General features: G+C 39.8%; 1 protein-coding gene across 3 annotated transcripts in view; it reads left to right on the top strand.

Annotated features, from left to right (window-relative positions):
- Nucleotides 1-14,495, top strand: part of LOC124148650 — a 43,562-nt gene that overhangs the window by 24,280 nt on the left and 4,787 nt on the right. For 2 of the 3 annotated variants that reach the window (XM_046519874.2, XM_046519875.2), the window contains 3 exons: nt 451-563; nt 1,190-1,321; nt 3,415-3,585. In XM_046519874.2, coding sequence (XP_046375830.2) covers nt 451-563; nt 1,190-1,321; nt 3,415-3,585 — 416 coding nt within the window. Of the gene's footprint in view, nt 1-450; nt 564-1,189; nt 1,322-3,414; nt 3,586-11,482; nt 11,521-14,495 lie in introns of all 3 variants that reach the window. The other variant, XM_048394057.1, reaches the window with a different exon arrangement.

The raw sequence follows: 14,495 nt of genomic DNA, 5'->3' as shown, positions 1-14,495 counted from the left end.
GTCCCAGTTGAGCCAGGATAGATGACATCTGTGTTTCTCTTTGTCGCAGTGTCCCAGTTGAGCCAGGATAGATGACATCTGTGTTTCTCTTTGTCGCAGTGTCCGAGTTGAGCCAGGATAGATGACCTCTGTCTTTCTCTTTGTCGCAGTGTCCCGGTTGAGCCAGGATAGATGACCTCTGTGTTTCTCTTTGTCGCAGTGTCCCAGTTGAGCCAGGATAGATGACCTCTGTCTTTCTCTTTGTCGCAGTGTCCCAGTTGAGCCAGGATAGATGACCTCTGTCTTTCTCTTTGTCGCAGTGTCCCAGTTGAGCCAGGATAGATGACCTCTGTGTTTCTCTTTGTTGCAGTGTCCCAGTTGAGCCAGGATAGATGACCTCTGTGTTTCTCTTTGTCCAGGTTGAGCCAGGAGTACATCCAAAATGCTACAATAAATGACTTTCTGTTGCAGTGTCCAAGTTTAGCCAGGAGTACGTCCAACAGATGGAAGACCAGCCGGTCTTGGACCTGGAGGAGCTCAACCCTAAGATCTATGATCACATCCAGGAGATGGAGGACGTCAGAGTAAGGACACCAGAATGTGCCCCAAATCGGAATTGATTTGGGTTTCATTTAATAATGACAGCTACTATTAATTGTTTGGTGTTTGAAAATATTTGTTCATGATTGGATCTTTTTCAGTTGAAAATGTTTAAGTTCAAAATGTTAAACAAGAATGTTAAGGTACAAGGATATTTTCCTCACAAACTTAGTATTAAAATTCTTCTTGCAACAACTTTGGACGGTTGTGTCACTGGTGGGTGCTACTGGTAGGGCATGGCATGCTTACTCTTTTTGGTGAACACCTAGTGTCATCACTGATTTTCAGCGATTCATTCATTTAATTTTCACAGATATGTAGCCTTTTACACTGAATGGAATCTATTTCGTCAGATAATCAAGACTAGTCATTCTGTGACATTTTATAGTTTATAGGATAGTTCAGCGATACTTATATCATTTCATTTTTGGTACAATTATTTTTGTCATAATTTTTAGCATTCATCCCTTTTTTCCAAGATTTGTCAGATTTTCTTTTAAAATTACAAAATGCAATATGTTTTGGGTGTTGCCAGAGGCAGTAGGAAGGTATTTATAACTCTGCTAAGGGGCCGATAATCCCAAACATCTACTGTATATTTCTTATTTAGCTTCTACGTCAGCAGCTGTGTTCTTTGAAGACGTATCTCTTCACCTGTCATCAGTCAGTGGCTGTCGATCTGAGGAAGAAGGTGTGGCCTCGAGAACACCTGTATGACAGCAGACACCTCTGTTCTCTTTCAGTAAGTACTTATGGCAAGGCTGCCTCCGTGGTCTTGTGGTAGAGCGTCCGCCCGGAGAGCGGAAGGTCTGGGGTTCGATCCCCGGCCGCGTCATACCAAAAGACGTTAAAAGATGGTACTTGTTGTTACCCTGTCTGGCACTCGGCATTAAGGGGCTAAAACAAGGACTGGTCGGCTCGGAATCAGTATACTGTGTCTGAGTGGGGTATTCATGTTAAACTGTGGCATGGTATCTCAGTGGGCTAGCACTATAAATCGGCATCAGACTAGTGCAAGCAGCCACACACACACACACACATGCATGCACGTCGCTATATAAGTGCATTAATCTTGGACGCGACGTTAAAACCCATTTCACCTCACCTCACTTATGGCAAGGAATACACAGGTGGTCATATGGTTGTCATGTATGTCTGTCATGAACTAAGTAATCATGGTAATAACATACAGTTATTGCATGTAGTATTTTCACCTCTAATTAAGGTTGGTCAGGTAATGAAAAACACACCAAGTCTACAGGTATAATAAATAGTGTGGCAAGACTGAAAATGAAAACATCAGGGCTCCTTTCTCTTTTATGTTAAAAGACAATTTAACCATGCTAAATAAACCCTTTTTTTTAAATTTTAATGACAGTGCCCTGGTGTCTGTTTTTCTATGCCCATATGTTTAAGAGTCAAGGGGAAGCCACTCAGACTGTTAATTTGTAGACTTTGCTGTAACTTGTCCCGCATTACATATTGCACATTACTCTTACCACTGAATCCCAAACTGGAAATCATTGCTTCTTGTTTGCTAGTTTGTTGTTTAACGCTGCACTCAGCAATATACGACGGCAGTCGTCTGGATCAGACAATTCTGTGATTGACATCATGAACATTGATCTATGCAATTTGGATACAATAACATGCATGAAGCAAGTCATTGATCCTTACCACCCAATCCTGTTAATCGCCTCATCAGCAAGCATAGTTGCCTCTTACGGCAAAGCATGGGTTGCTGAAGACCTATTCTAACTTGGACGGAGTGATGGGGTAGCCGAGTGCTAAATCGTTGGCTCATAATGCCGAAGACCCAGGTTTGATTCCCCACATAGGTGTAATGTTTGAAGCCTATTTCAGGTGTCCCCCTCCATGATATGGCTGGAATGTTGCTAAAAGCGGCGTAAAACTGTACTCACTCACTCACTCTAACCCAACTCATCACGGGTTCTAACTGGAAATGAATGACAATCTCTGCGTGTCTTCAGTAACTCTTTAGCCCGACGTGACCCTCGTGACACCTGGTGTCGGAAGACACGCCCCCTCATGTCATTATTCTCTTCATTGCTAACTAAGCAGGACAGTCAAGGGAAGCAACTCAGACTTTCAATTTGTAAACTATGCTCAAAGCAGTATATCATTTTTTTTGTTGAAAGGGGCACATCAGAGGTGCCAAACATGACAGCTTGTAGTCGTTCAGAAAGTTTTCCTTGTTTTACGCACCCTTCCATTTGGAGGTTTCATGTTTTCAATTAAATATTTGTCATTATTAAAGTACCTTTGGTCCCGAGAGGCACAGTTAGTTTTCCTTTGTGGCCACCATGGCACTGGCGCTAGTCTAAGAAGCAGGTTTGATAGAAAATCCTGTTGGTTGGCTTAACAGAGTTTGGATGCTACTCACCCATCATCCAAGGATCAAGTGATGGAGTTTGAAAATAATAATCTTAAAAATGTTCATTTCAGAGATTAAGTGTCAGTCTATGTGCAGGGAAGCACTTTATTCATTTGGTCCTTATTCAAGAGAACTATAAATCCTGCTGTGTTTTAGACATTCGTACAACCCGTGAAGATCCCGGTAAGAATAGGTCTTTAGCAACCCATGCTTACCATAAAAGGCAACTCTGCTTGTCGTAAGAGGTGACTGATGGGATCGGGCGGTCAGGCTCACTAATTTTGTTTCTTGTGGTAGATCAATGCTCTTGATATCACTGGATTGTTTGGTCCAGACTCTATTATTTCAAGACCACCGTCAAAAAGCTGGAATATTGCTGAATGTGGCGCTAAACAACAAACAAACAAACATTTGTACATATCAGGTCTCCCTCTTCACAGGACTTGCTGCAGATTCCATCCGGCCAGCTGGCAAGGTTTCTGAAGGAGGTTGTAAAGTTTGCCAGTAAGCATGTGTATGACTGTTCCCTGTGCTCCCAGAAAGGATTCATCTGTGAGGTGTGCAACAACCCCAAGGTCATTTACCCCTTTGAAGTGGAATCTACCTACAGGGTGAGTGTTACCTTTGTTCACAATAGACTCAACCATGTAGTGGATAAGAAAGTGTTTGTGTGTACAATTGCCAATACACCTTTATCTGTGGGAGTATCTATCACAGCTGACAGAAGTCACTGAAACTGACATCAAATATTCTCAAAGACTTTTCTTAAAACATAAATAGTTTATAAATGCTTCCTCTGTATAAGTGAGTGTGGTTTTATGAGGCTTTTAGCAAAATTCCAGCAATATCACATCCGGGAACTCAAATGAGCTGCACACTTTTTACCCATTTGGGGAATTGAACCTGAGTCATCTGTGTGACTAGCAAACGCTTTATCCACTCCGCCATCCACCACCCCCTGTATGCAGAACTGTTCATGGCATTACAATCGCATGGTTCAAAGTTCGTATTCAAGGGTGGATATAACATCACATTTGATTTTTATTCAAGTCTGGAATTGTGAGAACTTGTTTACTTACATTATCTGAATGTGACATTGAAGTGTGCAGTGCTCCCAAAATTTATGGCTGAACAGCTTTGAATACAAGGTTTATGATGAGATGTTTACAAAAGTTTCAGTTTCTTTATTCTGTTTAAAAACTTTTTAGTTCCAACAAAATTGTATTTCAAGGCAAGACTGGACCATATCTTATACCCCTGACTTAAAAGGGCGGGGGTATATAGTTATACCAAGGAATTCCATCCATCTGTCTGTCCGTCCGAGCACATTTCTTGTGTGCGAACTTGAAAACTACTGCATAGATTCTTTTCAAACTTAGTGAACCCTTTTTATACCATTAGGAGAGGTGCAGTGTTAAGTTTGATTTCAATACAATGTATTTGGATTTGGAAAAAATACAGCTATTTCTCATTTTTTTACTTAGAATCTTTTTACTTTTGTGCGACCTATAACTTGAGAACAACTTCATGGATTCCTTTCAAATTTAAGAAACACTTTCTACACTAATAGGAGAGGTGCAGTGCAAAGTTTGATCTTTTGTAAGTGTTTTTTCGGAAAAATATTTTTTTCATGGTGTCAACTCAGAAATATGTTGGAGTCGTAGTCTGAAGTATGTTCTACCATACTACCAACACAAATGTAACAACTAAAATGGGGTATGTGTGATCTTACCGTGTACAAAATAAAATACATTTTATTTGCATATACCTTCAAACTTTATTCTTATGACTTTTGATTATCTTAGATCCTGAGACATTGCCACATATTTATCAGTCACCAAACTTCCTGACAGAAATATCTTCCATTAGATACCAAAGACAGTAAGGCAGCTGACTCATCATTTGGATTAGTGCCGGTTCAGAGGCAGGAGAGGAACGTAGAGCCAAATGCTTGTTGTAAGTGCCCTCTATACAGAGCTCCAGATAAGCTTTTGGCGTTGTGGGTCTTTTACCCATGCATTTTAAAATCATTGGGTATCAGTAATTCTCTCTAGGTATTCAAATTTCTGTTACCCACTAGTTTTTACACATGTTGGTATTTAAGTTAAATTTTTAAAAACACTATTCATCTTGTCCCTGCAAACTGGTGTCGTGTTGGTTCGAGAGCTTTATAAGATTCAATAATACCACAATACTTCCACAAGAAAGTGTGATGGCAAATGATCATGATGTAACTGTCATCGTTGAGTTTAGCAAGGTTGACGGAATGCCCGTTTATAATTTCAAAATAAGTTGCTGATTTGCTAATCGAATATGCAGGGTTACTTCACAATATTTTGATGATACGCACAAGTTTTATTTTTGTAGCGTATCTGTAATGTTCGTTGCGTATTTGATACGCCTGGATTTTATTTTACTGCGTATTTCTGCATTTCTGATGCGTATTTTACGCAGATATGCAGCTTATCTGGAGCTCTGTCTATATCATCCTGGATGACCTGGCCGATTGTTTCTCAATGGTCTGCTGCTCATACTATCAACCACTTGGTTCTTGCTGGATGTGCTGTAACAATGCATTCACTCACAATCATTGAAATACCACAGGATCTGGACACATGTTATCCATCAACCAGGAAATCAGATCAGGATAAGTCCTGCCATTTGTGTCCAAGTTATGGAGCTTTTTACACATTTCACAATAAAGTGGCTTTCTTGTTTTCATCGAAAAAAGGTTAAACTTGTACCCCTCTTTGTTCTTGAGGTATTCAATATAAGCAGTGTTATTTTTGTCAAGATACTGTAGATAATTCCCCAACTCCTCAATCGAAGAAAAGTCGTTAGCATCAATGTAGGTATTTCTGGGTGCAAAGTCATCATAATTCCCCAAACCCCGAACCACAGGCACAATGTCATGTTGCAGTAAGTAACAAAACTGGGTGGACATAAAATCCTGGCAAAATATCCTTTCATGGGCAAGACCAAATTTATACCTTTCAAAAAATACATCACAGCCAATGTAGCATCCAAGGTCAATTTCCCTTCCACACTGTCCCAGTATGTCAACATCAACAAATGTTTTGAGACGCTTCACAAACTCAACACGTTTTGAAGTCCCTCCACACAGGTGATGGACAGACAGTGCCTTCTTGTCCTTCAAGGCCATGATCTTTCCATAGTCCTTTTCAGCATCTGCATCCATTTTTTCAGTGCTCATCGAGGATAAAATGAGATCCGAATCTCTGCGATATGTTATTGTCCAGTTGAAAATGCTTCTCCATGAGTTTTTTCCCCAAAGAGATTGGTGAATGTTAGATGGTGGATGAATGGAAAAGAAAGCCCAGATCTGATTGGCTGAAGGCCGTGGAGGTGGATGTTGGGTTATGTGGTCAGTAGAGAATAACACAAGGTCAAGGTCAGTAATACTATTGTGAACGGAGGTTTCTTTAACTGTACAGCAGCTGTACTCACAGCCTTCAAACATTTCCTGTCCTGGATAGTCGGAGAGCCAGTCTGGCTTTTTGAACCAAGCAATCTGCTTCAAGTCAGAGGATGTACATGAACTGGAAGAAGATTCTTTGTCAGTCTGAATTTGTTCAGCAGGTGTTTGGCTACTTTCTTCCACTGCCTCTGATTGTCTGCCTGTTGTTTCAAGACTTTCTTCCACTTTCTCTGATTGTCCTCCTGTTGTTTCAAGACTTTCTTCCACTGCCTCTGATTGTCCTCCTGTTGTTTCAAGACTTTCTTCCACTGCCTCTGATTGTTTGCCTGTTGTTTCAAGACTTTCTTCCACTGCCTCTGATTGTCCTCCTGTTGTTTCAAGACTTTCTTCCACTTTCTCTGATTGTCCTCCTGTTGTTTCAAGACTTTCTTCCACTTTCTCTGATTGTCCTCCTGTTGTTTCAAGACTTTCTTCCACTGCCTCTGATTGTCTGCCTGTTGTTTCAAGACTTTCTTCCACTCCCCTTGATTGTCCTGTTGTTTCAAGACTTTCTTCCACTTTCTCTGATTGTCCTCCTGTTGTTTCAAGACTTTCTTCCACTGCCTCTGATTGTCTGCCTGTTGTTTCAAGACTTTCTTCCACTCCCCTTGATTGTCCTGTTGTTTCAAGACTTTCTTCCACTGCCTCTGATTGTCCTCCTGTTGTTTCAAGACTTTCTTCCACTTTCTCTGATTGTCCTCCTGTTGTTTCAAGACTTTCTTCCACTGTCTCTGATTGTCCTGTTGTTTCCATACTTGCTTTCACAGTGATATCTTGTGATTGTGTTGTGGCAATGGTCATTGTTTGTGTCCCCATGCTTTGTCTAAGGACAGGCAGTGTCAGGAACAGGAGGAACAAGAACAACACTCCTCCCAGCACTGTCTGACAAGAGGAACAGTTCTTGCCCAATCTGAAATTTAATCATAAGAATTCAGCATGTTAATTTGAAGTAGCGACATCTTTCATGACAGAAACGCTCAGGCAGATGCTGGCACAGATGGTACAGATACATGTCAACTTGTGTTGTTAGATTCAAACAAAGCCTTAACATCCTTAAGTAATTCGGTCGAAAGTTTATGTCCTCTCTGCATGATATCAAAAGATGTTAAAAGATGGTACTTGTTGTTACTGTGCCTGGCGTTCAGCATTATGGGGATAAAACCAGGACTGGTCAGCTCGGAGTCAGTATAATGTGTCTGAGTGGGGTATCCATGTTGAAACTGTGGCATGGTATCTCCAGGCTAGCACTATAAAACCAGCATTGGACATGACCACACACACACACACACACACACACACACACACACACACACACACACACACACACACACACACACACACACACACACACACACACACAAACACACACACACACACACACACACACACACACACACACACGCAGTGCATGTTGCAATGTGAATTAAAAAGACATTCAACCCCATTTTACCTCTCATCACCTGTTTATGTGCTTCTTTGACTGTGGTTTTCTGCTCGCAGTGAGCTGACATGGTGTAGTATAACTGAGGCACTTTTGAAAGTGGTATTACACCCAAACAACCTTTGGCGCAAAACCGATAACAGCTCATTGACATTTAGGGTGACGATCAAACAGTCATACGTTGGCCAGCAGTGGGACAGATCAGTATAACGTGCTACTCCAACCACAAGAGACAAGTCTGAATCTGGTTAAATGTATTTTTATCTTCATTGTCTGGTTTCTTAAGTTAATAATTGACCTTATTTGAGATTAAAAATTGAGCACAACCTGGGCATTTGACATTCTGGGATTAATATTTTTAAAATGAGAAAATTTTGTTTCCTTGGAGCAAAAATAAAGTCAACATTTAATTTTTGCACAAATGTCTTCAAATGTGTAGTTTCATTATCATAGAAAACATGAACCATTTCCACTTGTGGATAGAAAAAAGAAGTATTATGTAATCACTAAATATACCCAGCATCAGTATATGCATTACTTATAATTGTTCTCCAAACTTATTCTCACTGATTAAAAGTATTCAAGAAATAATGTCCAGAGCCCGAGCTGTTCCACAAAGCAATCTTAGGGCTAAGATGATGGTAGTTCACATACCTTAACATAGGCTTACGATAATCTCAACACTAAGATCGCTTTGTGGAACAAGACCTGCTGGTATATTGCTGGCAGATACTGATAATAAGATGTATTATGTTAGCCACTTGTTATTGGAATAGGCATGAGTACACAAAAAACAAATAACTCACCAATTCTGCATGGCGGCTCCTCTAATAATTATTGCTTGTCCACTTTTTTTCAAAGTAAGTTCACACACAAGAAAACAAACACAAATATTTTTACAGTCAAATTTCCTTCAAACTTTGCTTTTTCACAACTTTTCCTGTTACTGAAAGGTATATACCTGTATACTGGTAATGTGATATAAAGTCTTACCTGATCACAGAGCGTGTTCCCATGATGGCTGGTCCAGGAGAGTGGGATGCAGGAGGGGCTCGTGACAGATGCTGCTGGTGGTGGTGGCAGATGGTGCAGCATCTTGGTATTAACACAGACTTGTCATCTCAGTCTGGCTATCTGGAGTATCTCGAAGCCTAGAGTGTCAAATCCAATATTGTGCTTCTGATTACCAGACTCAAATGTGGTTATTTATACAATTTATTCCGAGACTTTCCTCAGCCTCTACATTTGTATGTCCAGGGATTCTCCCAAACACAGTTTGTGGGTTGTACACATTCAATGGGGGTGTTTAAGTGAAAACTGTACCAACAAATAAAACGAAACGTGTGCATGATGCCTTATGCTTATTATTATATGGTGATTTCTTGTTTGAATGGAAACTTGAATAAGGGAAGAAATTCTCAGGACTGTTCAGACATTGTATTTCTTATAAAGCCACGAAGATACGGGCTACAATAGGTCTTCAGGCACCTATGCTTGCTGCGAAAGGCATCTTTGCTTGTCATAAGAGGCGACTAACAGGATTGGGTGGTCAGGCTTGCTGACTTGGTTGATGCATGTCATCGTATCCCAATTGCGTGGATTGATGCTCATGTTATCAATCACTGGATTTTCTGGTCCGGATTCGATTAACAGACCACTGTCATATATCTGGAATATTGCTGAGCGTGGCAAACAACAAAGAAACAAAATGTATTTCTTATCAGAACAGAAATCAAATAAATCTTACACATGCTTAAATTAGGCTCAGGCACCGCCCGCATCATTAAAAAGTTTGCCACATGTTTCGTTTTTATTTCCATTTAAAAATTATTATTTTTTAAATCTTTAGATATTCCAAGTCCAACGGTAGTCAAATAGTGTATTCCAGTATTTTACTCATAAAGGAATACATTTATGTTGGGAGGCCCTTTCCCAGGTTCATTGTACACAATTGTTTATTGATTACACAACTGTTTATTGGTTACAAACTAGTTTGAACAACAACAAAAAATGACACCGCCCGCCTGCACTATATTTTCAAAAACATTGCTTGAGAATTCTTTTATTTTTTTAAGCATTAATTAAGTTCCAGTGTATCATTTCGTACTTTCAATACGACTCGCAGAAGACAGTGTTTGTTTCAGTTCTTCAAACCCATCACAGTGTGACATATGTTTAGTTCAGTCTGAATATATTGGGATAATTGTTAAAACCAGAAGTGTTTCAGCTGATACTTTTATTTCATTTACATGGAATTGAATTATTTATGCTTACCTGGCATGCCAAGTCATTGCAATCTCCGGTTATTGGAAGTGGATTCATCTGTTACAGGCAGAAACCTACTGTTCACAAATAGCAGTGTTCTTTATGACATTTCTTAATTTTTTGACAGTACATGTATAACAGTATTTCACATGAAGTAGACCTGTGAAGATCCGGGGAAGAGACCTGTGAAGATCCGGGGTAGAATAGGTCTTCAGCAACCCATGCTTGCCGTAAAAGGCGACTATGTTTGTCGTAAAAGGCGACTAACGGGATCGGGTGGTCAGGCTCGCTGACTTGGTTGATGCATGTCATCGATCCCAATTGCGTGGATTGATGTTCATGATGTAAATCACTGGATTGTCTGGTCCAGACTCGATTATTTACAGACCGCCGTCATATAGCTGGAATATTGCTGAGTGCGGCGTAAAACAACAAACCAAACCAAAACCAAACCAAACCACATGAAGTAAGTTTGTAGCAGACAACTGTGTCTGTCTGTCTGTTCATTAACTAACCACTCTGTAAAGATCCCGGTGAGTATTGGTCTTCACCCATGCTTGTCATAAGAGGCGACTAACAGCATTTCGTGGTTAGGCTCGATGACTTGGTTGATGCATGTCATTGTATCCCAAATGCGTATATCGATGCTCATGACATCAATCACTGGATTGTCTGGTCCAGACCTGATTATTTACAAACCGGCATTGCATATAGGGGTGTAACGATACGGCAATACAGAATTGCATTGCGATATGAGGCCCACAATACAATATATCGATATACAACCCCTGTATTGTGATACATACGATACATTACATTACAAGTTATATTGGTGTAAGACACATGAATAATAACAGAAACTGTTCAACCAACAACGTACGCAGATTCTCCAGTATTTCATGGTTGGACATAAATACCATAACATTCAAAGAACCCTCCAGCAGATATGTCTGCCCTACAATATCCCATCTTTGATCTTTGAAATTTAATAACTAATAATTCAGGGTTGTGACTCACCAGCAAAAAGAGAGAATATCTACTTGTGAAATGAAAGTACGGCATTGGGACACAAAATGTATCGCACCCATAGTATTGGGATACGAATCGTATCGCAACCCCACCATATTGTTACAACTCTAGTCACATAGATGGAATATTGCTGTGGGCGGAGTTGAACAACATGCAAACAAAATCGTTCATCATCCGTCTGTCACTCCTGCCATTCAATTATTTAAATCATTCTCCAAAGTCGAGAAAATGATGGTTGGAAAATGATCACAGACTTCATGCTCCAAATGTCTCATCTCATCTTGTTTTCATTTAGATGTCACCACAAGAGATTCGTCAAGATGCGATGAAATGGTACAGAGTTTGATCATCTCCACACTGACCATGTGCTTTTATATCCCACTACTTAACCTGCTAGAGTATATATCCCTGGGGTATTCCTCTAAAAAAACACTTGTTCCCCAAGAGATGTGTTCCACTTCGGGATTAAAAATTATCTTGCCAGATGAAAGCAAGGATAACTGCTATGTATATGCTATGTTTGTCTTGACATAATGGGTGGCCCAGTCATCTAAGGCGCCGCTATTTGCTGTGCACAGTTGCGTTCCTTGGGCTCGCCAGAAACCTGTGCCTGTGGGTTCGAATCCCGTTTGCCCTGATTATATTTTTTGGTTTGTCAGCACCAGACACATTCATTTCACCAAACTGGTAAAAGTCTGAGACCTGCATCACTTCGGGCTTTCCTCCCACATGAAGGTGACAAGCCGTGATATAACTGGAATACTGTTCAATGCGGCGTTAAACCCAACTCACTCACTCTACACTGACCACAGATGTTTGAATATAGCAACAGGTTGATTTGCTGTTTGGTTTGACCACACTCCTGTGGGGACCTCGGTTCGAGTAGCACCCAGCAACCTGTGCTTGTTGTATGAGACAACTTGATGCTTCGGGTGGTCAGGTTCAGGTTCAGTGACTTGGTTGATTTCATGTCATCGTGACCCAACACAGTGGGCTGTTCCTCAGAATATCAACCACTAATTTGTAAAGTTGAGGCTTGATTATTTCCAGACCGCTGTCATTCAGCTTGACAAACAAAACAAGCATGAAATGTAGGACAAGGGTGGACGCATGGAACTTGACAGAAATGTGATTCATGGTTGCTGTGGCAGTCATAATGAATAAAATGTGTGAAGATCCAGGTTAGAATAGGTCTTCAGCAACCCATGCTTGCCATAAAAGGCGACTATGCTTGTCGTAAGAGGTGACAAATAGGATCAGGTGGTCAGGCTCGCTGACTTGGTTGACGCATGTCATCGTATCCCAATTGCATAGATTGATGCTCATGATGTCAATCACTGTATTGTTTAGTCCAGATTATTTACAGACCACTAGCATTCAGCTGGAATATTGCTGAGTGCGGTGTTAAACAACAAATAAATAAAACAAACAAACATCATGAAAAGGTTAGTAATATGTCCCATATATCAGCTGGTTATTTATGTATAGTGAGTGATTTGAATTATGATATTTAAAATTATGAAGACAAAATTTGTCATGATTTCCATACCCTAACCTACACATTGATCATGAATAAATTTTGAAAACTGAGTGGAAGGTGAAAACCAGGTACATGTAATGTCATGAATAATCCTCACAGGATTTTGATGAGCTTCTTAACATGGCTCCCATAGTAGCCACATTGTATATCAGTCTGACGTCTTTAGTTGTCAGTGACCACTTACACACAGTGAGAAATAGAAATAAACAGTACATTCACTCTCCTGCTAACATTATCATGTATTCATTTTATCCACCCACCCATCCACAATACCATCCCACCTACCCCAGGCCATGACTGTATCAACTGCTTTGTGTTCTTTCCATATATATATATATTATATATCTACTTTTACCTGTCTACCACATTACAAATAATGATGTCATTTCAACAGGCAAAGATTTGTGTTTGCTTTTACTCTACCTGCTACATAAGGGAGAACATAGAGATTGGCAGCATGGAAATCCCCTCTGTCCTTTCGGTACAAAATAAGTCTTTTTTCATGTTTTAGCCTCAGACTTTTGAATTTATACTTAAACAGCTGTTAAAAGGTGTTTTCAAATGTCATTTTGAACATGTAGAAAAGTATGTGGTATATTTAGTAGGAAATAATTAATGTCCTTATTTTCATCCTTAACAGTAAAGTGGACCTGTGAAGATCCGGGGTAGAATAGGTCTTCAGCAACCCATGCTTGCCGTAAAAGGAGAATATGCTTGTCGTAAAAGGTTGATGCATGTCATCGATCCCAATTGCGTGGATCGATGCTCAGGATATTAATCACTGGACTGTCTGGTCAAGACTCGATTATTTACAGACTGCCGTCATATAGCTGGAATACTGTTGAGTGCGGCATTAAACAATCAACCAACCAACCAACTTAACAGTAAAGTAACATTTAATACTCATTGTTGAACATTTTGAGTTTTCCTTTTTCATCTTTTATGAACAATGATTACGACTGATTAATATACATATCCAGATATTCGTGCTTGTCAAAACTCCTATATGCACACAAGATCTTTCAACTTTCAACAGCTCTTCTGACAGGTGTAATGAAAAGTTAATGTCCATTGTAGTCATAGGCGACGCACAACAGTAGTATTTGTGGTGTCATAGTGCCTATGATGTAACAGTGACAATAGAGGGAGAAGTAAAACATAGTCATATTCGACGCCAACCTGATGTTTTTAACATAAAGCCTATGACATCATAGTAAGTTTTATAGTCGGAGGCATAAATACATTTTGTTGTGGGTGCATAAATCACATTGAGCTACATCTGCACATGCGGACATTTTGAAATTTATACTTTTGAATTAAGCTTAGGTTTCAAAAGTCTGATAGACATCTGTTCTTTTTCCATTTGTAAATGTTTGTCATTGTTAAACAATTTATTAAATGGAAAGACAGTAATATATAACATCAAATTGTATGTCCCTCAAGCATACCACATGGTGAATGGCCAATGTCCTTGAGTCTACAGCATTTCATTTTCTCTGAAAGCCGGGACTTTATGTGGATTTGATCCACAAAGTGTTGTTTTAAACCAGAAGTGAGCTTCCATGAGTGTTCTTTTTGGAGCCACATATATTTATAGTTTGATATAAAATAATTTTGCAACAATATAAATAAATCTGGTGAGCTGCAGTGCCTCATATTTCTGTTTTTATCCTTGCATCTTAGCATACTGGTAAAAGCCCATGACCTGAAACTGTTCTGGATTCAGTTTGTTTTTAGTCAATGCTTTGTGTCATCTTGTTTATCATCA

This window comes from Haliotis rufescens, unplaced genomic scaffold, assembly GCF_023055435.1.
Source record: "Haliotis rufescens isolate VD_foot unplaced genomic scaffold, xgHalRufe1.0.p SCAF_13, whole genome shotgun sequence".
In the NCBI taxonomy this organism is placed as follows: Eukaryota; Metazoa; Mollusca; class Gastropoda; order Lepetellida; family Haliotidae; genus Haliotis; species Haliotis rufescens.
The sequence above is the reverse complement of the archived record's forward strand: the minus strand, read 5'-3'. Positions and strand labels throughout refer to the sequence as shown.